The sequence below is a fragment of the Sus scrofa genome, chromosome 8 (assembly GCF_000003025.6).
Source record: "Sus scrofa isolate TJ Tabasco breed Duroc chromosome 8, Sscrofa11.1, whole genome shotgun sequence".
Taxonomy (NCBI): Eukaryota; Metazoa; Chordata; class Mammalia; order Artiodactyla; family Suidae; genus Sus; species Sus scrofa.
This window is the reverse complement of record NC_010450.4, coordinates 87,626,584-87,652,115: the sequence shown is the minus strand read 5'-3', so window position 1 is coordinate 87,652,115 and position 25,532 is coordinate 87,626,584. Positions and strand designations below refer to the sequence as shown.

At 37.8% G+C, this 25,532-nt stretch overlaps 1 protein-coding gene across 2 annotated transcripts in view; it reads left to right on the top strand.

The window, feature by feature from the left end:
- The window catches only part of NAA15 (N(alpha)-acetyltransferase 15, NatA auxiliary subunit), an 82,875-nt gene that overhangs the window by 39,198 nt on the left and 18,145 nt on the right, over positions 1-25,532 (top strand). For both annotated transcript variants that reach the window (XM_003129186.6, XM_005656536.3), the window contains exons 8-15: positions 224-319; positions 703-809; positions 2,656-2,728; positions 5,976-6,145; positions 7,535-7,687; positions 8,768-8,896; positions 10,299-10,512; positions 21,732-21,925. In XM_003129186.6, the coding sequence (XP_003129234.3) occupies positions 224-319; positions 703-809; positions 2,656-2,728; positions 5,976-6,145; positions 7,535-7,687; positions 8,768-8,896; positions 10,299-10,512; positions 21,732-21,925 (1,136 nt within the window). The remainder of the gene's footprint in view (positions 1-223; positions 320-702; positions 810-2,655; positions 2,729-5,975; positions 6,146-7,534; positions 7,688-8,767; positions 8,897-10,298; positions 10,513-21,731; positions 21,926-25,532) is intronic.

The window sequence follows — 25,532 nt, the reverse complement described above, 5'->3', positions numbered from 1 at the left end:
GGGTAAAGAAAATTATGTATTTAAGATAAGAAAATGTTAGAAGGAAATATTCCAAAATGATTGCTGATGTATGTAAGTGGTTAGATTATGAATAATTTTCTTCCAATGTTCAGTGTTTAATATGGTAATTTTTATGTATTCAGAAATTTGTAATATTCTAGAAATATATATTATAATTACATTTGAAAAAGTTTTAAATTTTGTTTTGCTTTTTTGTCTGCAGCTAATATGTTAGAACGACTAAAAATTTATGAGGAAGCCTGGACTAAATATCCCAGGGGATTGGTGCCAAGAAGACTGCCGTTGAACTTTTTATCTGGTAAGTGAGAATAATTGCAAAGCAGTGAAAATGGTGTTATGATATACAATATCTTTCCTTGGTTTTATTATTTTTTTTTTTAAGGCTGCACCTGTGGCATATGGAAGTTCCAAGGGAAGGGACTGAATTTGAGCCACAGCTGTGACCTTCACTGCAAGTGCAGCAACACCAGATCCTTTAATGCACCATGCTAGGCTGGGGGTTGACCCCATACCTTCTCATTGACCAAAGCTGCTGCAGTCAGGTTCTTAATCCATTTCGCCACAGTGGGAGCTCCTCCTCAGTTTTAAATATATGAGTATGCATATTAAAGTTTTAATGTATGCATTGTGAGAGTTGTTAAATGTAAGTCAGTAAATCAACAGGATTTTTTTTCTTCCAAGGTGAGAAGTTTAAAGAATGTTTGGATAAATTCCTTAGGATGAACTTCAGCAAGGGTTGTCCACCAGTCTTCAATACTTTGAGGTCTTTATATAAAGATAAAGAAAAGGTAAGCCAGAATACAATAGTCGTTCTGTTTTTTGACTATTATTTCTTTGCACAGTATTTGGAATACTTGGTTCCGGGTTACCTGTGCACATGGTACACACTTCGTGAATCTAGCAATAGTCTTCCTTGATTGCAAGTTAAATGCTTCTGTGCTTCTTACTTCCTTTTCATCCTCATCTCTTTAGCTAAGTAACTTACCGCTTTTTTATTTTCTGTCTTGTTTCTGATGTGTACTTTTAAATGAGTCAGCGTATGTATGAAAAGGTGGTAAGATAGTGATTTCTTCAATGTTTTCTCTAATCCTTGCTCATGGTGGAAGCAGAAGTGATTCCCCCCCCCCCAACAACTCCTTTTTTATTTGGTAGAAAGAAGAGTCAGAGAATTTGCTGTCCTAGTAAATTAGTTTATTCTTTTAGTTGTGTGTTACAATATTCAGAATGCTCTTTAAAAGGTGTTTTAATCTTAATTTAGATTATTTTGTTAACAGGTACAGTGACATCAGGACATGTTTGGATTAAAAATAGCTCAGTTACAGTGAAAAATCAGAAAGATAGGGCAGATTAAACATCCTAAACATTTTAACCTAAAGCACATAAAGGGAACTTATTTTTCAGTCTTTTGTTGAGAGGCCCAAGATATGGTCTTTATTGATGACTTTTTCACCTTTTAAAAAATCATGTTGTTAAAATATGGTCTGTTAATTCTAGTTTTGGTAGAGTGAAAACTCGATACTTTTGAAGCAATCTTGATTGTAGAATCATATATGTTATGACTTTTCCTTTTATGATTATCTTATTTCAACCGAAATTGGTTGGTTTAAAAAATTAATTTATCTTTGAATCTTTCCACAGTATTCAACGTACAAAAACAGTTCTTTTTTTTTTTTTTTGTGCTCATTTCTTAAGTTTACATGATACTGAATTAAAGTCTGCAGTGATGGGAATGAATGCAACTAATTCAAGCAGGTTTGGGAAAAGAAAACCCTTAGTAAGCATGTAGCTCATCTTGTGGGAGTAGAAGAGCATGGACACACCAGAGTAATCTGGCTGTGACCACTCAGTCCTGACAGTTTTCTGAGGTAATGGAGAGAGCTAGTGTTAATCTGTTGAGTCAGTTGAGGTCATTTAAGAGAGCTTCTATAATGGTAACAAAATCATTATAGAGAGATTAAGGAAAGAAGAGAATTAATAAATTAAAAGTATTCACAGATCTCTTACAAAGTTAGGAACAAGTAGTATAGTCATAAGTCAGGAGAAACCAGAACCTGGGCAGCCACTCATTCTCCTGGATCTCAGAAACCCACCGACTGTTCCATGCTTCAGTTTTACTAATGGTTTCCCTTGATTATGAAATTGAAAGTAGATGCTGTTAGCTACCTTTGGAATTTCTCTTTTCATAGTCTATTTAATTCTTGATTCCTGAAGTGCAGATGTTAACTGTGGGTGTTATTTATGTGATTTGAGGTAAAAATGAACCAAGATAAAAATCATCCCTAACATTATTTCTTTTTTGTCCAACCTTTTCATGATTTCTAGTTCAGCTTGATACTTTGTTTTATAGCAGGAAAGGAGTTGCCAGTAAGTTTTTAAAAAAGTTTTGTCTTAAAACACACCTTTAGAAATATATAGTTAACTTGCTTTTAAATTTTTATCCCTAGGTTAAGAGATTTATTAAAGGGTGTGTGTGTGAGAGAGAGAGAGAGTGAGAGACACACACACACACATAAGGACAGAGTGAGTGTCAGAATGTTTATTTAGCCCTCTTATAGTAAATAACACATTTTGCACAAGCATAGTAACTATATTTATTTATTTTTATTAAAGTGTACTTGTGTGTTTGTACTCTAGGTGGCAATCATAGAAGAATTAGTAGTAGGCTATGAAACCTCTCTAAAAAGCTGCCGGTTATTTAACCCCAATGGTAAGTGCTCAAGTTTTATGTTTTAAAAACATCTTGAAAATCTTAATGTGTTATGAAATTCTTATTCAGAAGGTCAGTATTGTTCATTATTTAGTCAGTTAATTAGTATATTTAAATTTTTTCCACCTTAGGATGAAAATGCATTAATATGCACATTGTATGAAAATATTTGATAAGAAGATAGGAAAATAGCTTATTGAAGAAAATTTTGTGTAGAATTTAAAACAGTTTCAGAACTAGAAACTTTATGTAGTAGGCTCTCCATTTACCTACAGCTCAACTTCAGTAATTTTTAACTTACAGCCAAATTTACTTCATCTGTATGCTTACCTACTTCCTTCTACCCCTGTGTTATTATGAAGCAAATCCCAAACATCACATCATTTCATCCATGAATATTTTACTATTCTACAGATTTTTAACAGTAATAGCCTTACCATACTTCAACATTAATACCTTCTTACTATCAAAGAAAAAAGTCCATACCTACATTTCCAGTTATCATAGAAATGTCATTTTTTTCTCTTTGTTTTTGAAGTTGATTTGAATGAAGATCCAGATGTAATCTGTTTCTACACTTTGAGTTCAGTTGATGTCTCTTAATTCTTTTTTATAAATCTATAGGTTTTTCCTCCATCGTCTCTTCTTCCCACAATTTATTTATTAAAGAAATTAGTTTTTCTACAGTCTTGATTTTGCAGAATATACCCATATAGTATTGCTTAACACGCTATTTCACTGTCCTCTGAATTTCTTTTATCGATTGGTAGTTGGATGTAGAGCTGTGCAGTCTAGTATGGTAGGTAGCCAGGAGCCACACGTGGCTATTAAAATTTTTTAGTTAAACAAGAGTCCAATTCCTCCATTGCAATAGCCACATTTCAAGTGCTGCTCAATATCTGTGTAAGTCTGATGTCTACTGTACTGGACAGATCTAGAACATTTCCATCACTACAGAAACTTCTAATGGACAGATTTTGACTACAGGCTTGATAAGATTCAATTTTTTTTTTTTTTTTCTTTTCGGGTTTTTGTTTGTTTGTTTGTTTGTCTTTTTAGAGCTGTACCCATGGCATATTGGAAGTTCCCGGGCTAGGGGTTGAATTGGAGTTGTAGCCACTGGCCTACACCACAGCTAACAGCAACGCTGGATCCTTAACCCACTGATCGAGGACAGGGATTGAACCCGCATCCTGATGGATGCTAGTCGGGTCGGATGCTAGTCGGGTTCACTAACTGCTGAACCACGACAGGAACTCCTTTTAATTTTAAAGACAAAGAGGAATGATCAAGATTATTTCATGGGTGGTGGTGTGTTCTTTGATCAGGAGGGATGAAGTGTCTGTTTCATATATTAGAAGCCATTAAGAATTATTAACTAGTGGAGTTCCCTGGTGGCCCACTAGGTTAAGGATCCAGTATTGTCACTGTGGTGGCTCAGGTTTGATCCCTGGTCCAGGAACTTCCACATGCCATGGGCGAAGCAAAAAAAAAGAGAATTACAAACTAGCAATACCCTATCGTTCATTTTTTAAAATCATTTTACAAGAGGTAATATCTATTATCTGCTTATGCAGTATTTCTCTTTGTATAGAAGAAGCAAGACAATGCTGCCTTTTTTTCCCCTACCTCTCCTACTTTTTTGTTTTCAAAATAGTGAATTGGTGTAGTAGCATCCTTCAAAGATGGCCAATATACATTTCAAAAGTATTATTATGAATTCATGGCTTTACATATATTTGATGTTTTAAATCATTGTAGTTTCGCATGGTTCTAAGCCTTCATATACTAAGGTATTAGTTGATAGTATCCTTGCAGTTTGGTATGACAAAATATTCCAGTTCATCTTGTATACTGCTCATAGCAGGTCTGAAATCAGTTGTTTTTCCCCAAGGATCATGATTCCTGCGGTGGGAAAGCCCAGTGTAGGACCTGGAGTATATATTGCTATCGAGTTGATCACTATTTCTAGGTCTCAGATGAATTTAATAGTACTTTTTAGAAAGCGTTACCATGGTTTCATTGGTTAATCATCATAATGTTCCTTTGATTATCAGCATTTTCCTACATATTTTACAAATGTGGAAGAGGTTCAATGACATGCCCAAGAATATGCAGCACTTTAGTTGCAGATCTATCAGATCGGGAGTTGGTGAGTTCCACTCCTATTGTTTGTCCACTGAGCATCCTACTGCTAGGATAAAAATAAGCAATCTGTTGCTTTTTTTTTAAAGCAAATAACAGTTGTTAGATTTTAGAAATTTGTATTAAAAAAGCATTTTTTAAATGTGTGGGTTGTATACTTTAACTTACACATATCTTTGTGAGTATATACAAATTAAATTATGAACTGAAATACTTACCTCTCTTTTTGGTATAATTTTTGTTTAAATTTTGCATTGTTGCATATTCAGGATAATCTTAAAATATATTAAGAATAATATTAAAATATATTAAGAATCTTAAAATCACCAAAATTCAAAATAACCACATCACAGGTGTATTTATGTTGAGTTTGGTACATTAGCTAGAAACCCAATTAAACAATCAAACCTTTCTTTTTTCTTAACCTCACTTTAATGGAAGTTTTCTCTTGAGTGTATTTTTTTCCCCTCATACTTAACACCTTGATCAGTACACTCTCATGGTTCTAGTACAGCCTGCCCCTCTGCCCCATCCATTTTTCTTTTTGGGTAGTATAACTTTGAGCTCATTTATCTGCTATGTTTATTATATGAAGTTCTTACTATTCAGGCCATTGTGCTAGGAGCTGTAATTATGCAGAGCAGAAAGTGTGGTCCCTTCCAAAGATCTTATAAATTTAGAGGTAGTTTCATAAGTAGATGCATATATAACATGGATTGAACTACCTTCTTTATTAATAAAGATAGAGCTATTTTGAGGTGGCTACTCCCTTAATATATTAGTGATTGGAGTGATTGGAGTTCCCATCATGGCTTAGCAGAAATGAATCTGACTAGTATCCATTAGGACATAGGTTCGATCCCTGGCCTCACTCAGTGGGTTAAGGATCTGGCATTGCCATGAGCTGTGATGTAGGTCGCAGATGCGTCTTGGATCTGGTCTTGCTGTGGTTGTGGTGTAGGCCAGTTTGACTCCTAGCTTGGGAACCTCCATATGCTGTGGGTGCTACCCTAAAAAGACAAAAAATAAATACATAAAAATTAAAAAATATATAGTGATTAATCTTTGTTTCTCTCCTCCCCCCTCTTTTTTTTTTTAAAAGATGATGGAAAAGAGGAACCACCAACCACATTACTTTGGGTCCAGTACTACTTGGCACAACATTATGACAAAATTGGTCAGCCATCTATTGCTCTGGAATACATAAATACTGCTATTGAAAGTACACCCACGTTGATAGAACTCTTTCTTGTAAAAGCTAAAATCTATAAGGTAAAAATATTTTCTCCTTTTTTCTTGTGAGGTAATAAGGCATTTAAAAAAAATATGTTATAGATTCTCAGTGTTGTAAATAAAATGACGTTTGATAGCTAACAAAACATGGAATGACAAATATAGTACATTTCTCAGTCTGATTACTTTTTAGACTTGTCATGGTTATGCAAATTTGCTTATTTATCTGTATCTGCATATATACAAACGTGTACATACATTAATATGGTTATGTATGGTTTTTATATTCTGATATATTCACATATACACATATATCTGTGTTTTCTTGATTTTAAGTTACAAGACTATAGGCAATCAAAAATAATTACATTTGCTGTGAAATGTTTCTTTCTGTTAACATTTGAATATGATCATATCAGTATCTAGTAATCTTAGTGAAGTGAAACTGAATGTTTCTTCTATGAATTCTACGTATTATCTCTTGCCTCTTCAACTCCTGGGTCTTACTTAAGACTCTTTAGTATGTTTTAGCATCAGCTTAAAATTGGCTCTTTTCTGTATTAATACAGATACAGTTTAGTAATATAAGCTGTTGGGGAAGAAATCATAAACCAGTAATTTATTTACCAAAAAATAATGAAATTAAGTAATGTTTTAAAAGCACTTTTTCAAAGCCAGAAAGCTCATTAGTTTTGTGGTTTTGTCAAATGGATTAGACTAATTAGAGTGAGGATCATTGTGATCTTAATCATGTTTCTTGGTTCCTTTAGAGTAGAAATCTGGCCATCCTTTTTCCTTTTATGACCTTTACATTGAATTATGTTGTTCTGACTTAAAGATTTTGATTGTTTTTTTTCTTTGTTTCAACCTTTATTGTGTGTGTGTGTCTTTTTAGGGTAGCACCCCTGGCAAATGGAAGTTCCCAGGCTAGGGGTTGAATCAGCAGAGCCACCAGCCTGTGCCACAGCCACAGCAATGCAGGATCCAAGCCACATCTGTGGCATACACCACAGCTCACAGCAATGCTGGATCCTTAACCCACTGATTAAGGCTGGGGGTCAAGCCCGCATCCTCATAGATACTAGTCAGGTTCATTAACCTCTGAGCCATGACAGAACTCTTAAACCGTTATTTTTGAGTATTCACTGTGTTGCCAGTTACTGTTGTAGTGTGCCGTCATTGAGGTTATAAGAGTGGACAGAAATTTTAAAACAAGTCTTTACTGTCAGAGAGCTTATATTCTACATGAGCAGAAAGGTATCTGAACTTAACAGGAGAATGTATGTGTCTACTACATAAGGGTCATAAGGGATGAAATACTACCTTTTCTTCATTTGTATTTTAGTTATTTATGAACAGGAAACTATCTCCATGGTAAAATTAGCATACTGACAGGTTTATTTTGCTTTTGTACCCTGCTACCATTAGCATGCTGGGAATATTAAAGAAGCTGCAAGGTGGATGGATGAGGCCCAGGCCTTGGACACAGCAGACAGATTTATCAATTCCAAGTGTGCAAAGTACATGCTAAAAGCCAATCTCATAAAAGAGGCTGAAGAAATGTGCTCAAAGTTTACAAGGGTTTGTACAGCTAGTTTTCTTACTTAGAAATAAACAGTTCACACTTGTATACCTTATTTTTCAAAGTTTACTTTTTTTTTTTCCTTAGGGCCACACCTGTTGTATATGGAAGTTCCCAGACTAGGGGTCAAATTGGAGCTGCAGTTGCAGGCCTGCACCACAGCCAACAGCAATGCCAGATCCGAGCCTCACTGGTTGAGGCAATGCCAGATCCTTAACCCACTGAGCAAGGCGGGGGATTGAATCCACATCCTCATGGATACTAGTTGGGTTCTTAATCTGCTGAGCCACAGTGGGAACTCCTCAAAGTTTACTTCTAATATTTTTAATATCAAAACAGAACTTTAATTAAATTGCCTTATCAAAAACATGTGAAATAAATATTGTTATAAAACAGCTTTCTTTTTATATGGTTGTACAATGAGTTTTAAAACTCTGATTTATACTGATGAATGCTCAGTTGAAATTTTTAGGGGCAGAGGGAACTAATGATATTGATGGAGTGTCTTCTTTGTGCTCCTGTTTATTTCTTACCTTACCTTCCATCCGCAATTATGTAGGTCTTTTGAGTAATCATTCACAAGATTTTTTGTTGTTGTTTTTATTGGTTAGAGATATAATATATAATTTTAATTTCTTTCGTGTATTGACTGTTCCCTCCTAGTCTGAGAATGGTAAAAGAAAAAAACTTATTTTGAAATAATTCAAATCAGTTGACCATTTTTCCTTTTTATTTTTTGTTTTTTTGGGGGGTTTTTTTGCTACTTTAGGGCCGCACCCACGGCATATGGAGCTTCCCAGGTTAGGGGTTGAATCAGAGCTACAGCTGCCTGCCTACGCCACAGCCACAGCAATGTGGAACCCCAGCCATGTCTGTGACCCACACCACAGCTCATGGCAATGCCAGATCTTTAACCCACTGAGCGAGGCCAGGGATTGAACCCACGTCCTCATGGATCCTAGTCAGGTTCGTTAACCGGTGAGCCACGAAGGCAACTCCCATTTTTCCTTCTTAAATGCTATGGGGGAATAATGTATTTGATAGGAAATTGTCTTTGAATATGTGTGCTTTTCATATAGGAAGGAACATCAGCAGTGGAGAATTTGAATGAAATGCAGTGCATGTGGTTCCAGACAGAGTGTGCCCAAGCTTATAAGGCCATGAATAAATTTGGTGAAGCACTTAAGAAATGTCATGAGATTGAAAGAGTAAGTTTCTCATTTTATTTTGTTATACATTGAAGGTTTTTTGGCAAATCCTATGTAGTTTTTTTTCTTTTCTCTCACTTTAATAATACACAGTAAGAATTCTAAATATCAGGAGTTCCCATCGTGGTGCAGTGGTTAATGAATCCGACTGGGAACCATGAGGTTGCGGGTTTGATCCCTGCCCTTGCTCAGTGGGTTAACGATCTGGCGTTGTCGTGAGCTGTGGTGTAGGTTGCAGACGCGGCTCAGATCCCGTGTTGCTGTGCTCTGGCATAGGCCGGCAGCTACAGCTCCAATTTGACCCCTAGCCTGGGAACCTCCATATGCTGCAGGAACGGCCCAAGAAATGGCAAAAAGACCAAAAAAAAAAAAAAAAAAAATTCTAAAAATCAGTATTCATGTTTTTCAGATTTCATATTGAAAGTATTATAGACTGTTTATTCAGCAGACTTTCCACTTGTCTTCTCTTCCTGCCAGAATGTGTGTAAAAAACTTAATGGAATGTTTATATCTTGGCTCCGTTTTCATTGATTTTTTTTTTTTAATGCTTCTTTCTAATCGATGCTACTCTTCTTTGTATGAGCTACATACAAAGCTCATTAAGTTATCTAGAAACTTATATGTTGTGGGGTTGATTGATGGTGCTAAATAAATAAATATTTGATAAATATTAGATATATGCTTCAGAGCCTTTTCACAGTATTTCTGTAACCTATGTAATTCCTCTTTTTCTGATAAATTTACTCCTAGTCCTCTTCACTTCTGATTCATTTCTATCATTAGAAATGGTGTTCATTTTTTGTTTTTCATATATAAAAATAATTTTTATATTTTCATGCCTGGTCTTTTATCACGTTGAGAACCCCAGAGCTTAGTTGAAATATGTTGTTTTCTGGTTACTTGACTGACTTTTGCTAATTGATTTCCCTTCATACCAGCGTTATATTGCATAGGATTTAGGTTTGTATTCTTAGAAAAATTACCAAATACTCCATATTACAATCTTTTGCAAATTGTTTTAAATATAAAAACTGAATGTTTAATATATAAATCTACTGTATTACACCATTATGTATACTGATAAATTCTGTTTGATTTGTTGTGATAGCTTTATTTAAGTATGACTAAGGAAGGAATAAATATATATTTAAAGCATTGTGTTTCCTTTCATTCAGCAAATAATTCAGTGCCTAATGTATGCCATATACTATGCTAGGTGATGGCTAATGTATTTGCTTACTTGATATGCAGAGTGTTTATGTTGAATTATTGTAATTTTTAATGTTTTTAGATTTTACTGATTCTTTAATGCCTAGGAAACAAGTAATTGCAATGGCTTGACTTTTGTAGCTCTCTCTGCTATTACTATACTTCACTTTAATAAAAAAGATAATTTTGTTAGCATTTTATAGAAATCACTGATGACCAGTTTGACTTTCATACATACTGTATGAGGAAGATTACCCTTAGATCATATGTGGACTTATTAAAACTAGAAGATGTACTTCGACAGCATCCATTTTACTTCAAGGCAGCAAGAATTGCTATAGAGATCTATTTGAAGCTTCATGACAACCCCCTTACAGATGAAAATAAAGAACATGAAGCTGATACAGGTATAACATTCAAAGAGTTCTTATTGCTTGCTATGGTGTGTGTGTATATATATATATATGTGGGGTTTTGGGGGTTTTTTGCTTTGCTTTTTTTTTTTTTTTTTTAAGGGCCATACCTGTGGTATGTGGAAGTTCCCAGGCTTGTTGTCTAATCAGAGCTATATACACAGCAATGCCAGATCCAAGCTGCATCTGTGACTACACCACAGTTCATGGTGACACTGGTTCCTTAACTCACTGAATGAGGCCACAGATCAAATCCACATCCTCATGGATACTAATCAGATTCATTTCTGCTGAGCTGTGATGGGAACTCCCTGTATATGTGTATTTTTATGTTTTGGTGTAATATATATTTTTCCCTGAGCTTTTTGTTAAGCATCTTATGGGAAACTGTTATACATACTTTAGAAAATGACGACCATTTTGTGAATTTCTCTCAGCAGCAAATACTGTTTAGTCTTTGACAGGTCAAGTGAGAATTTAATTTGTAATGATTACCTTCTAAGGAGTTGAATTTCATGAATTTTACATTTAATATCTGGTTTACCCAATAGTATAAATTGTTTCCTACTATACTATACTAATTTTATATTAGTGTTAGAATGCTACATTAGTCTTGGCCATCAGTATATCTAGTTACTTCTCTCTTTAATAGTAATATATAATCAACTTACTAGAAGATAATTATTATTTGAATATTAAAACCCAGTTTGGAATCAAGCCAGTAAAATTTAGCCCAGTGATTTATCATTTGACCAATTTTAACATGCCATTTTTTATAGCAGGATGTCAGAATGTGTGGGGAGAAGTCTTCCTTAGATAATTATTTGGGAAAGGATCTCATAATAAAAGTGATCCAGGCATGTAGAAAGATATTTTATTTTTTTTGACATTTTGTCTTTTTGGGGCCACACCCAGGGTATATGGAGTTCCCAGGCTAGGGATCGAATTGGAGCTATAGCTGCTGTTCTATGTCACAGCCATGCCACATCCAAGCCGCATCTGCGACCTATACCACAGCTCGCAGCAACATTGGATCCTTAATCCACTGAGCGAGGCCAGGAATTGAACCTGTGTCTTCATGGATACTAGTCAGATTTGTTTCTGCTGAGCCACAGTGGGAACTCCTAGAAAGATACTGTTTGTCCAGATATTTTGTGGCTTATTCATGGCAAAATGTTACAGGAGTTAGAGCATTAAAATGTGTCAGACTTTTATTTTTTCTTCAGTCCTGGATTTGTTTCTCTTCTGAGGTTATGAAGGTTTCTATATCCTTCCTCTTACTGAAGACCTTTGAATCTTTGATAATTTGTTATTAAATTTTACTTCCTGGAGTTCCCGTCGTGGCGCAGTGGTTAACGAATCCGACTAGGAACCATGAGGTTGCGGGTTCGGTCCCTGCCCTTGCTCAGTGGGTTAACGATCCGGCATTGCCGTGAGCTGTGGTGTAGGTTGCAGACGCGGCTCGGATCCCGCGTTGCTGTGGCTTTGGCGTAGGCCAGTGGCTACAGCTCCGATTGGACCCCTAGCCTGGGAACCTCCATATGCCGCGGGAGCGGCCCAAGAAATAGCAAAAAAAAAAAAAAAATTTTACTTCCTATTGCCTGAGAACAATTTAGAACTTTCTAAGGTCACACATTGAAACCCTTGTACAGATTTCATTGGAAACTCTACCTATTGCTGCTTCTTCAAGTACAGAGAAAATGCCAGTGAGAATCTAGGTGACAATTTATAATCGAAGCTGAGAGCTGTGATCTTCTGGCTTCTTTTGTTTACTTTCCTATTCATTCTTCTTGCCTTCCACCTCTTCTTCAAATTATGCATATGGTACACAATTAACTCTTATATGAAGTTGAAACAACTCAGAAAAATACCTAACAAATGTGAAAATACCATTTCACTTTTCTCCTACCCAAAGGTTATCTCCTTTCAAAGAGCTATCCTTATGAAATGTTCACTTTCCTTTGTGCAGTTACCATTCTCAGTGTTTTATGCACACATTTCAAGGTGGTTCTTTGTGGTTGTTTTGTTTCATTTCATTTTACTTTTTTAGCCCATAACTGAAATTTACACTTTTCCCCCTTCATTTTATAGTATTGCTCCATGTTTGGGTGCAGCTGAATGTCATCATTAATCATTGTAATGGCTCTGTAGGAGGAATATGTTTGGGTTGGTTTGTTTTTTCCTATTTACTATTATAGTGCTACAGTAAATGTCCTGTACATCATTATGCACATATTTATTTGCATGGATTATTAAAAGTAGAGATTGCTGGGTTAGAGAATATGAAAGTTGTGTAAAATTGCTTTCCATAAAATGCTCGTCAGGTTTTTTTTTTTTTTTTGTCTCTTTTTCTTTTTAGGGCTGCACCCACGCCACATGGAGGTTCCCACGATACGGGGTTGAATAGGAGCTGTAACCGCTGGCCTATGCCACAGCCACAGCAACACAGGATCTGAGCCGTGTCTGTGATCTACACCACAGCTCACGGCAACTTGGGATCCTTAACCCACTGAGTGAGGCCAGGGATCAAACCCACATCCTCGTGGATGCTAGTCAGGTTCATTAACCGCTGGGCCATGAGGGGAACTCCAAAATATTTACCAGTTTTTATTGCCACCGACACTGTATTCACTGTATTGAGATTATCTTTTGTTGCTAACACTGAATGTTACCCATCCTTTACACTTTGGTACTTAGAGAGCAAAACATCTAATTTATAATTTCTAAATTTTTTTTTCCTCTTTTTTTGCTTTTTAGGGCTGCACCCACAGCAAATGAAAGTTCCCAGGCTAGGGGTTGAATCAGAGCTGTAGCTTCTTTTGGCTTACTCCACAGCCACAGCAGTGCAGGATCTGAGCCATGTCTGCGACCTACACTGAAGGTCATGGCAACCCTGGGTCCTTAACCCACTGAGCTGAGCCAGGGATCAAACTTACGTCTTCATGGATACTAGTCAGGTTCGTTACTCCTGAGCCACAATGGAAACTCCTATAATTACTAGATGTTTAAGAGTGGAACATCCGTATATGTGGACTTTGGGTTTCTTCTGTGAGTTGCGTGTTCATATCTTTTGCCCATTTTATTTTATGGGGTTTTTGCGCGCGGGGACGGGGGGGTGTTTGGGCTGTACCTGAAGCATATGGATGTTCCTGGGTCAGGTATTGAATCTGAGCCACAAATGCAACCTCTACCACAGTTGCGGCAATGTTGGATCCTTAACCCACTGTGCCACAGTAGGAACTCCTTGCTTATTTTATTTTGAAACTTCTTGGTTTGTGGTTCTGTACATATTCAGGGCTTTAATCTTTATTTATGTGTTGCAGATATTGTCTTCCTGTCACTTAGATCTTAACTTTATTTATGGTTGGTATCTTTTGTTTTCTGAAAGTTTTAATTTTTATGAGATAAAAAACTTTTTAGTCTTTTATGGCTTTTGGGTCTTGCTTAGAAAGATGTCTTCAAAATATAAAATATATTTGCAGATGTCTTTTATGTTTTCTTATATTTGTTTTGTTATTTTTACTTTTGACTGTTTAATCATCTAGAGATAATTTTTACATGTGAGGGTGGAGGGTGGCTTTTTTATCCCCAGATAGACTGCTCACCCCTAAATAGTACTTATTGAATGGATCGTCCACGTTCATGTTTTAAAATGTCATCATATTTAAAAATTCGCTTTTATTATGAGCTAAACTCTGAAAAAATATTGTGGTAGATTGTGGGCATGTTATCTTGTCTTAATATATATTAAAACAAAGAGATATACTAAAACTATTATGTATTGACCTCAGTATACAGATTTCTGTTCTTACCCATTTTTCTCTTAATCTAATACTATGTCTTTAAATTTTTTTTGATTTACATGTTAATTTTTGCAACCGTAGAATTAGTTGGTTTTCCAGAAGTTTTCTTTTGGAGTTCTAATATGAATTGCATTTAACATACAGATTGTTATCTAGGGATTGGGAAATCTTAAATAGTATTCAGCCTTTGCATACTAAAATGCATGTATCTCCTATTTATTTTATTTTATGGTCTTTTTTTTAAGGGCTGCACCTGTGGCATATGGAGGTTCCCAGGCTAGGTTTCAAATCAGAGCTATAGCTGCTAGCCTATGACACAACCATGGCAACATCATATCCGAACCAAGTCTGCAACTTACATCACACACAGCTCACACAATGCCAGCTCCTTAACCCACTGAATGAGACCAGGGATCGAACCTTCGTCCTCGTGAATGCATACTTATTTCCGCTGAGCCATGATGGAAATGCCTATTTATTTTTTAGAGTAATTGTTGTCTTACAACTTCAGCAAATTTATTGTCAGTATCATCCCTACATGCCCCCTTTCTGCATTATAATATTCCAAGTGAATATTAATGTAGTTTTTGTATGTCAAGTTGGTATACTTGTTGAATGTTGTAATAGGTTTAGTAGTTTTTTCAGTTCATTTAAAATTTTTTTTCTATGGGAATTCCTGTTGTGGCACAGCAGAAGCAAATCCGACTAGGAACCATGAGGTTGTGGGTTCGATCCCTGGCCTGCCTTGCTCAGTGGGTTAAGGATCTGGCGTTGCTGTGGCTGTGGTGTAGGCTGGCAGCTACAACTCCGATTGGACCCCTAGCCTGGGAACCTCCATATGCCAAGGGTGTGGCCCTAAAAAGACAAAAGACAAAAAAAAAATTTTTGTTTCTATGGAGGCCATTATATTAATTTGTAAACAGTTTCTTTAAATATTTTCTCCCCATGCTTTATTGTGTAGGTTAGGGTTGTTAAAACAGTGCTGATTAATAGGAACAATAGTTTGTTTTTATCTTTTCAGTAAACTTAGAAGCCTTTATATCGCTGCTAGATTTCTTTTTTGGCAGCAGGGGCTCACCCACAGCATATGGAGATTCCTTGGCTAGGAGTCCAATCGGAGCTGTAGCTGCCAGCCTATATCACAGCCATAGCAACGAAGGATCTGAGCCATGTCTGCGACCTACACCACAGCTTAGGGCAACACTGGGTCCTTAACCCCACTGAGCAAGACCGGGGATCTAACCTGTATCCTCATAGATGCTAGTCGGATTTGTTAACCGCTGAGCCACAACAGGAACTCCAGATTTCTTTTATTTTGCCTTCTTATGTGTATGTTAGTTTGACTGGGTAGAGTAGTCTAGATTAAGATGTTATTTTTTGTGTATACACATATATACATTCATATATATACACACAACTTCTAAAAAGAAGATAATGCAACATAGTAGAATTTTCCTTTCGCTCCTCCTAAGCTAAAATTCTGAGCCTCTATTATATTCAGTAGTACTAGCTAATTTATGTGAAGTTGAAACTGTGCTTATCAAGATAATTATTGTTAAATTAAGGGATATATGATTTGGACTCTTAATTTCTGTATTAATTTTCTATATGGTTATTCCTTTCTCTATTTTTGTATGGTAATAATTATGAACTGACTTGAGTTCTTTTAAGGCAGTGGCATGTGGTATAGAATAGGCTCACAAACTAGCCCGTGGGCCAAATCCATACTGTAGTTTGTTTTGGTAAATGAAATTTTATGGACCTACCTCAGCCCATTCTTTACACGTTATCTATTGCTGTTTTCATGCTGCAGCAGTTGAGCTTAGTTACAACAGAGACCTATGGCTTTCGAGGCCAAAAAATATTTTGTATCTCACCTGTTGGGGAAAAAGTTTTGCTGACTCCTGGTGTAGCATGGTGAAAAGAAAGCCTGGCCTAGACTTCAGAGTCAGAGTGAAATGTATTGACATCCTTGCTGTGCCTTTTACTATTACTCAGATCATTATTTTTCCTCTGAAAGCTCTGTTTTCTAATATATAAAATAGTATTACACTCTAATCTATGAGGTTGTCAAGATTGTTAAATAAAATAATGTATATGTTGTATCTAGTCTTGTAGTAAGCATGCAAGTGGTAGCAGTTATTTTACAAATCATTAAAATGTCAGAATTTATGTGACCACTCAGGCCGTAGTTTTGTGTTTCTAAGATGTAATTTTTAGTTCTTGTTTGAAATTCTTTTTAAGGAATTCTTTACCAGCAAAAAGAGAAACAGGTATGGGAGTTCCTGCCATGGCTCAGCGGAAGCAAATCTGACTAGTATCCATGAGGATGCAAGTTTGATCCCTGGCCTCGCTCAGTGCGTTAAGGATCCAGCGTTGCCATGAGCTGTGGTGTGGGTCACAGACATGGCTTGGATCCCGAGTTGCTGTGGCCGTGGTGTAGGACCCTAGCCTGGGAATTTCCATGTGCCATAGGTACGGCCCTAAAAAGTAAAAAAAAAAAAAAAAAAGAGATAAATAGGTATATATTTGTTTTTAATCTATTGGTTGTTATCTGTTGCTGCCTAATCAATTTTAGCAGCTTAAAACAACCATTCACATAGGTGGTTCCATAGAAGAATCTAGGTGCTTCTGGCTCTGGGTGTCTTAGGTTGTAATTAAGATATTGGCTGGAGCTCCTGTCATCTTAAGACTTGTCTTGGGATGGAGTATCCATTCCCAGATGGCTCACTCACACGGCTCTTCAGTCTCTCCTGAGGATTTCTTGAGTTCCTAAAGACATGGTAGCGAGAGAGCAGAGGAAGCCACATCACCATTAATGTTCTCTCTCTCTCTGTGTTTTTTGTTTTTGTTTTTGGCCATGCCTGGGATGTGTAGAAACCTGAGCCACTGCAGTGACCACGCCAGCTTCTTAACCGGCTGTACCACAAGGGAACTCCCAAATGTTCTCTTCTGTAGACATAACATCCTGTCTTACTTTCTCCACATTTTAATTGGAGAAGTGGGTCACCAGATACAACATATACTTGAGTGGGGAAGAAAATCAAAGAATTTTTTGACATATTTTTATTTATTTATTTTTTGCTTTTTAGGGCAGGACCTGTAGCTTATGGAAATTCCCAGGCTAGGGGTTGAATTGAAGCTGCAGTTGCCAGCCTATACCATGCCCACAGCAAGGCCAGATCTGAGCTATGTCTGTGACCTACACCACAGCTTGTAGCAATGCCTGATCCTTAAACCACTGATGGAGGCCAGGAATTGAATCCACATCCTCATTGTTACTAGTCAAGTTCATTACTGATAAGCCACAACAAAACTCCTTGTTGGACATTTAAAAATTTTTTATTTTTCAAAGTCTGTGAGTCAGTTTCTATTCTGCAAAGAAGTTCACTGTATCCTTTTTTTAAGATTCCACATAGAAGTGATAGCATATGATGTTGGTGTCTCACTGAATAACTTCACTTAGCACGATAACTTCTGGGTCCATCCATGTTGCTGCAAATGCCATTATTTCTTTCCTTTTAATGGCTGAGTAATATTCCATTATGTGTATGTACTGCATCTGCTATATCCACTCCTCTGTCAATGGACATTTAGGTTGCTTCCATGTCTTGGCTATTGTATGCATTGTTGCAATGAACATTGGAGTACATGGGTCATTTCAAGTCATGGTTTTCTCTGGATAGATGACAAGGAGTGGGTTTGCTGGATCAAATGATAATTCTGTTTTTAGTTTTTTGAGGAATCTCCATACTGTTTTCCATAGTAGTTGTACCAGTTTACATTCCCACCAACAGTGTAAGAAGGTCCTCTTTTCTCCACACCCTCTCCGCATTTAATGTTTGTAGACTTTTTGATGATAGCCATTCTGGCTGGTGTGAGGGTATTTCATAGTGGTTTTGATTTGCATTTCTCTAATAATTAGTGATGTTGAACATCTTTTCATGTGTTTTTGGCCATCTGTGTTGGACATATTTTTTATTTTATTTTATTTTCTGTCTCTCTCTTTTCTAGGGCTGCACCAGCAGCATATGGAGGTTCCCAGGCAAGAGCCACAGCAACGTGGGATCCAAACCACATCTGTGACCTACACCATAGCTCACTGCAATGCCGGATCCTTAACCCACTGAGCAAGGCCAGGGATTGAATTGGCAACCTCATGGTTCCCAGTCGGATTCATTAAACACTGAGCCATGACAGGAACTCCATGTATTGGACATATTTTTAAATGCCATGTTCTGCATTCTGGACATAAAGTATTTTGTTTTATTTATTTGTTTATGGCCAAACCCATGGCATATGGAAGTTCCCAGGCTGGGGACTGAATCCAGGCCACAGCTATGGCAACACCCAATGCTTTAATGCATTGCACTGGGCCAGGGATCGAACCAGCTCCTCCACAGTGACCCAAGCTGCTTCGGTGAGATTCTTAGCCCACTGTACCACATTGAGAACTCCTGGACATCAAGTATCTACATTATTCTTTTTTTTTCTCCTGGTCTTTTGTATTTTGAGAGCCGCGCTTGCAGCATATGGAGGTTCCCAGGCCAGGGGTCCAATCGGGGCTACAGCTGCCAGTCTACACCAGAGCCACGGCAATGCCAGATCCGAGCCGCGTCTGTGACCTACACCATAGCTCACGGCATTGCCGGATCCTTAACCCACTGAGTGAGGCCAGGGATTGAACTGGCAACTTATGGTTCCTAGTTGGATTTGCTTCCATTGCGCCACGACGGGAACTCCCTATATTATTCTTACATGTAGAATATACTTGCCCCTCACAAAGCCTCCTAAAGTTTCATCCCATTATAGCATTAGTCCAAGATCCAAATGTGAATGAGGTGCAGATGCTAACAAGATTTCTTGAATTGTTGCCCCCCCCCCCCCCCGTGGCGTGCCTCAACTTGATGTGGAATCTCAGTTCCGAGACCAGGGATTGAACCCAGGTTACAGCAGTGAAATAATTGATTCCTAACCACCAGGCCAAGGATCCCCCCACCCCATCTTTTTTATTTCTGAGACTTTTTTTGATATGGTTCCTTTTTTTTTTTTTTTTTTTTTTTTTCTTAGCTGCAGCCAAGGCATGTGGAAGATTCCTAAGGCAGGGGTCAAATCAGAGCCATGGCTGCAGTAGCACTGGATCCTTAAGCCACTGTACCAGTCTGGGGATCAAACCTCCGCTTCCATAGAGACGATGCTGGATCATTAACCCGCTGAGCCACAGTGGGAATGCCTAAATAGGGTTCTTTAGTGTAGCTCTTCAAGTAGTGTTCTTTTTCTTATGTAATCCTGTGAACTAAAACAAATTATCTACCAACTACATATCGAGTATAAAGTGGTGGAAGAGGAATAGAGCACCCACCCATTTTTGTTTAAAAAGGATTGGTGAGGGGGAATGGGAGACATAACAGGAGCTACTGGTTTATATCAATTTTCAAGTCCATTTGCGTACAGATTAGCAGTCCTTTGATGACTGAAGATCCAGGAGAAATTCCTGGCTCTGCCCTCTGGGTTCTTTGATCTACCGTCTGAATCCTTTTTTTTTTTTTTTTTTTTTCTTTTGGTTCTGAAAGTTTAGCATTTGTTGCAACGGAGTAGTTTTTTAGTCTACTTCCAAAATTTGGGGAGTGTTAAGACCTCTTTTCATTTTATTCTGTCTGTTCCTTTCAGTCCAAGTTTGCTCTGTTTCAGCCATTATCATTTTCTTTAAAACTTTATGGATCTTTTGTGAATCTTATTGAAATCCACATGCACAAGTATCTTTTTTGTGCTTTTGCTGAGAGGACAAAATTTTCTTCCAAGTTTTTTAGAAGGTCAGTTTTGTAGCTGAGCGGGTCTATGAATCATATGCTTAAAATTTTTAAGAGAACCTTTTGTTTGATTAGTAACACCATTTTTCTGAATTCTGAGCCTTAAGAAAAGATTTTGTTTTGGCTGTGCCCATGGCATGAAGAAGTTTCTAGGCTAGGGATTGAACCCATACCACAGCAGTGACCCAGGCTGCAGCAGTGACATTCTTTTAGTTAAAAGTAAGTCCAGGAGTTCCCGTTGTGGCGCAGTGGTTAACGAATCCGACTAGGAACCATGAGGTTGCGGGTTCGGTCCCTGGCCTTGCTCAGTGGGTTAATGATCCGGCGTTGCCGTGAGCGGTGGTGTAGGTTGCAGACACGGCTCGGATCCCGTGTTGCTGTGGCTCTGGCGTAGGCCGGTGGCTACAGCTCCGATTGGACCCCTAGCCTGGGAACCTCCATATGCCGCGGGAGCGGCCCAAGAAATAGCAAAAAAGACCAAAAAAAGTAAGTCCAGCCCACAGTTAAGGGCAGCGAAATAGGCTGTACTTTTTTAAGGGAAGAATTTGTGGACATATCTTAAAGTTATCACAGTGCTAGTGTATTTTAGCATGACTTTTTTCATTTCTTACTATTAAGTGTTTTCCAAATAAATACTGATTGAACATAGCTTTCAGATTTATTGCTTAAGTTTAAACACTACAGACTTTTCACTTTATTATGGTATATTTATCAGTGATTCTAGTCTTTCTTTGAGACATTCTATGGTTTGTACCTCAAGGGATATTAATTTTTATGTCAAATTTTTAACTTATTGTATGTTTTTATACAGTATCCCTTAAACGAATATTTGAGTATCTTCTCTGTCTTTTGGTATGTTGCTGGGCTCTGACAATACAAAGGTTAAGAGTGAAACAAGGTGTCTGCAGTCTAAAAGAGAAACAGATGTATGTATAAACAAAGTATCGTGGCACGCAGAATATATGAGGCGTAGTGGCAGTACTGTTTGACAAGATGAGAGAAGGTGTCTCTAGGAGAAAGCATAGTACAGTGCTGTAGAGATAGGAAACAGCATGTTATGGGCTGAGAATGGAAGCAAGGAGTTTACTGCTGCTCTTGTGCTTTGCTGTGGTTGCCACAATAGTTCACTTGATTTCAGAAATTTGGGGCGGGCGGGGGCCGGGGGTGGGGAGGAGTTCCCATCATGGTTCAGCAGAAGTGAATCTGACTAGTATCCATGAGGATGCAGGTTCAATCCTTGGCCTTGCTCAGTGGGTTAAGGATCCAGCATTGCTTTGAGCTATGATGTGGGTCCCAGACGTGGCTCAGATCTGGCGTGGCTGTGATGTAGGCTGGTGGCTACAGCTCCAATTTGACCCCTAGCCTGGGAACTCAATATGCCATGGGGGTGGCCCTAAAAAGACCAAAAAAAAATTTTTTTTTGAAGAGGTTAATGTTTTTTATCAAATGTGACACTATTAAAAGGTACACAGAGGCATATGAACATGTGCAACATGAAATTTTTTAATGGATGTTTGTACGAGACTATTACATAGTAGTAATTGATTATCATTTATTGGGTTAACATGTTGATAATTTTATTAACACTTATTGCTTACAGCAAACATGTCTGACAAAGAGCTAAAGAAGCTACGTAATAAACAAAGAAGAGCTCAAAAGAAAGCCCAGATAGAGGAAGAGAAAAAAAATGCAGAAAAAGAAAAGCAGCAGAGAAATCAGAAAAAGAAGAAAGATGATGATGATGAGGAAATTGGAGGTCCAAAAGAAGAACTTATCCCTGAGAAACTGGCCAAGGTACTTGAGTAATGTTTAGCACAATTAAGTAAAATTTCATGACCATTCTATTGTCATCTTTTACAGTCTTAGCCAGTTTGATTAGAGATCTTAGAGTATAAAATCGTTTTAATTTTTAGCTTTCTTTTTTTTCTTTCCCTTTCTCCTTCTCTCCCTCTCTCTTTTTTTTTTTCTGATTGCATTTCACGTTTAAAACTTAAAATAATGCCACAGGTGGCTGTAACAAAAAAAAAACTTGAGATAATGATTCTGATCCAGTGAAATCTAGTATGATGTATTGGAAATTTTTGGCCTTTGAGTCATTCTGATCTGGGACCACACATTAGCTTTTCCACTTCACTGTGTATCTTGGACACTTTGTCTAACCTCTCTGATGGTTTTCTCAACAATAAAATGGGACCAGGAAAAATCCCTATAGGCAGAGATGTTAGGACTAGAGAAAATATATGTATAAAGAATGTAGTATGGGCGTTCCCATTCTGGCTCAGTGAGTTGAGAACCCAGCTAGTATCCACGAGGATGCAAGTTCAATCCTGGCTTCAGCTCAGTGTTAAGGATCCGGCGTTGCTGCAAGCTGCAATGTAGGTTACAGAAGTGGCTCGGATCCTGCGTTGCTGTGGCTGTTGTGTAGGCTTCAGGTGCAGCTCCAATTCGACCCCTAGCCCAGGAACTGCCATCTGCCACCAGGTTTGGCCCTAAAAAGAAAAAAAAAAGAATGTGGTGTCTGTTATGAATGGCAACATTCAACTTTTTATATCTAGCCTAAATTGAGCTTGTAAAAAGTGAGTTCTGGGAGTTCTTGCCGTGGCTCAGTGGTTAACAAATCTGACTAGGAACCACGAGTTTTCGGGTTCGATCCTGGGCCTTGCTCAGTGGGTTAAGGATCCAGCGTTGCCTTGAGCTGTAGGTTGCAGGTGCGGCTCGGATCCCTCATTGCTGTGGCTGTGGTGTAGGCCGGCAGCTGCAGCTCCGATTAGACCCCTAGCCTGGGAACCTCCATATGCCGTGGGAGCGGCCCTAAAAAAGACCAAAAAAAAAAAAAAAAAAAAGAGAGTTCTCTATGTATATCTCTTGACTCATGTTGTCTTTTTATAGTATTTCTTTGTTTTACTCAGTATTTTAACCGAATACCTTAAAAGTCCCCTAATTTTTCCCTTAAGCCAAAAAATCTTATCTGCCATTTTTAACTATTAAGCTGAAACTAAGGCATTCATTGTCATGTGAATCATTTTGATTAGTAACATAACCTATGCACTTTTCTTGTGGTCCTGACACCCTCCTACTCCATGTACAAATAATTGTATGATTTTTTTATGGTAAAGCAATATAGTAAGCATACTGCTCTAGAGTTCAGTTTTAGGCTTACTAGTAATTCAAAATTCGAAATCATTGGTTGCTGTATAACTAAGGAACAATGTGATACCTAACAAGTAGAATTGGAAAATATTTTTAGAATTATACCAGTGCAGATAGACAAGAATATCTCATGGCAATATTGCTATTTGAGAACTGTAGATAAATGTAGCTTGGAAATTTCACAAAGATATATTGACAATAATTGTATACTTTATTTTATTTTATTTTTATTTATTTATTTTTTGTCTTTTCTAGGGCCGCTCCCATGGCATATGGAATTCCCAGGCTAGGGGTCTAATTGGAGCTGTAGCCACCAGGCCTACACCACAGCTCACAGCAACACAGGATCCTTAACCCACTGATCAAGGCCAGGGATCGAACCCGCAACCTCATGGTTCCTAGTCGGATTCGTTAACCACTGTGCCGCGATGGGAACTCCAATAATTGTATACTTTTTAGGAACAAAGATAATGCCTTATTATTGATGTCGAGAGTTTATTGGCAGAATATATAGGGGTGTGAAGAAGCACAGAAAATTGACCTTTCAGGCCTCATGGAGAATTGCACAGTTACTTGGAGAAAATATCAACTTAAGGGGCCTTCCATCTTTATACCTCAGCTATTATCTTATTACCACTTTTACCATTATCACTGACTGTCTGCCATCATCATTCTTTCGACTTGCTTGCTTTCTGTCCCATGACTTTACTTAATGACTTTTTTCTTGTTATTCTTCCTGTCTTGCATTATAATTCTTAAAGAGAGGATCTTTTTGGATTTAGTTACTGTGTAATAAGGAGGACTCTGGAGAGAATTCTTGTACCCAGGGCTTCTTAGACACTTTTGGTGCTTTCTTTGTGTTTAACCTGTCTTTTAGGTCAGATGTCAAGTTGTAGTCTAATCATTTGTAGCTAGAGGGTTGTAGAGTCTCAGAACAAAATAATGCCTACAGAAAGTGCTTCTGGGAGTTCCCACTGTGGCACAGTGGGTTACAAATCTTGACATGTGGTTTGGGTTGCTGTAAAGCTATGGGTTTGATCCCTAGCCTGGCACAGTGGGTTAAAGAATCTGGCATTACCACAATTGCGGCTTAGGTTGCAGCTGTGGCGTGGATTCAGTCCCTGGCCCATATTTTTTTGGATATGCCATGGGCGTGGCGGTAAAAAGAAGAAAAGTGCTTCTGACTGCTTTATTTGGAAGAATCCTAGTGGAAAGCACCAGTTTCATGGACTGCTCTTCAGTATGTGCTGTCCTTATCTGTTAGGCATAGAACACCTTTCTCTTCCTAGGATGTCTGCCTGGAAGATGCCCCCATCTAATAGCACACACACTCAGCCAAATTCCAATCTGATGGCAAGGCCACATTACACCAAGCTGACATAATCAGGAGTGGCGTTGTAGTCTGTTTAAAAAAGTGCCTGCCAATTCTGGATCTATAATCCGTAGTTGCTTTTTTGTGATCCTGTATTTCATCATTCTTCCACTTAGTAAATGATAAATTTGGCTCACTAGTTCAGGATAATTTAAATAATAAAAGCATTGTTAAATTAAGGAGAAAAGGGAAATTGGAGGAAGTTTAGTGAGTTTAATATTGAGTTAACTGAATATAAGTGTAAAAGCTTGGTGAAATCTGTATTGCTTGTTTCTCCAATTTATCATGAGACAGCAGTTGGTAGTTGATATTTATGAGTTCTCTCATGCACCATCCATCCTATGTTCCTCCTTGCCTTTAATTGGCATTCATCTTGACTGGATTTTTTTTTTTCCTATTATGCACACACATGTTCCTCACCAAAGGTAGTAACTGCTTAGTATCCTGTCTGTATGGTGTTCATTAGTTTTAAGTTTTTTGTTGCTGTGTTAGGTGTATAGGGAGGCTATACTCCTATACAACATGTGTTAACCCTCCAATTAGATTTAAGTTCAGTTGATAAATTTTAAAATTGCATATGAAAAAAATGCCCTTGTAAATGTTTTAAATTGCCCATCAACACAGTGCAGTCCCATTCTACATTTTTTTTTGTAAGGGCAGCACCCATGGCATATGGAGGTTCCGAGGCTAGGGGTCAAATCAGAGCTACAACGGCCAGCCTACACCACAGCCACAGCAACACTGGATCCTTAACCTGCTGAGCAAGGCCAGGGATTGAACCTGCATCCTCATGGATGCTGGTCAGATTCATTTCTGCTGAGCCACGACAAGAACTCCCCTACATTCTTAACTTAGGTAAATTCATATCTTCTTGACTGG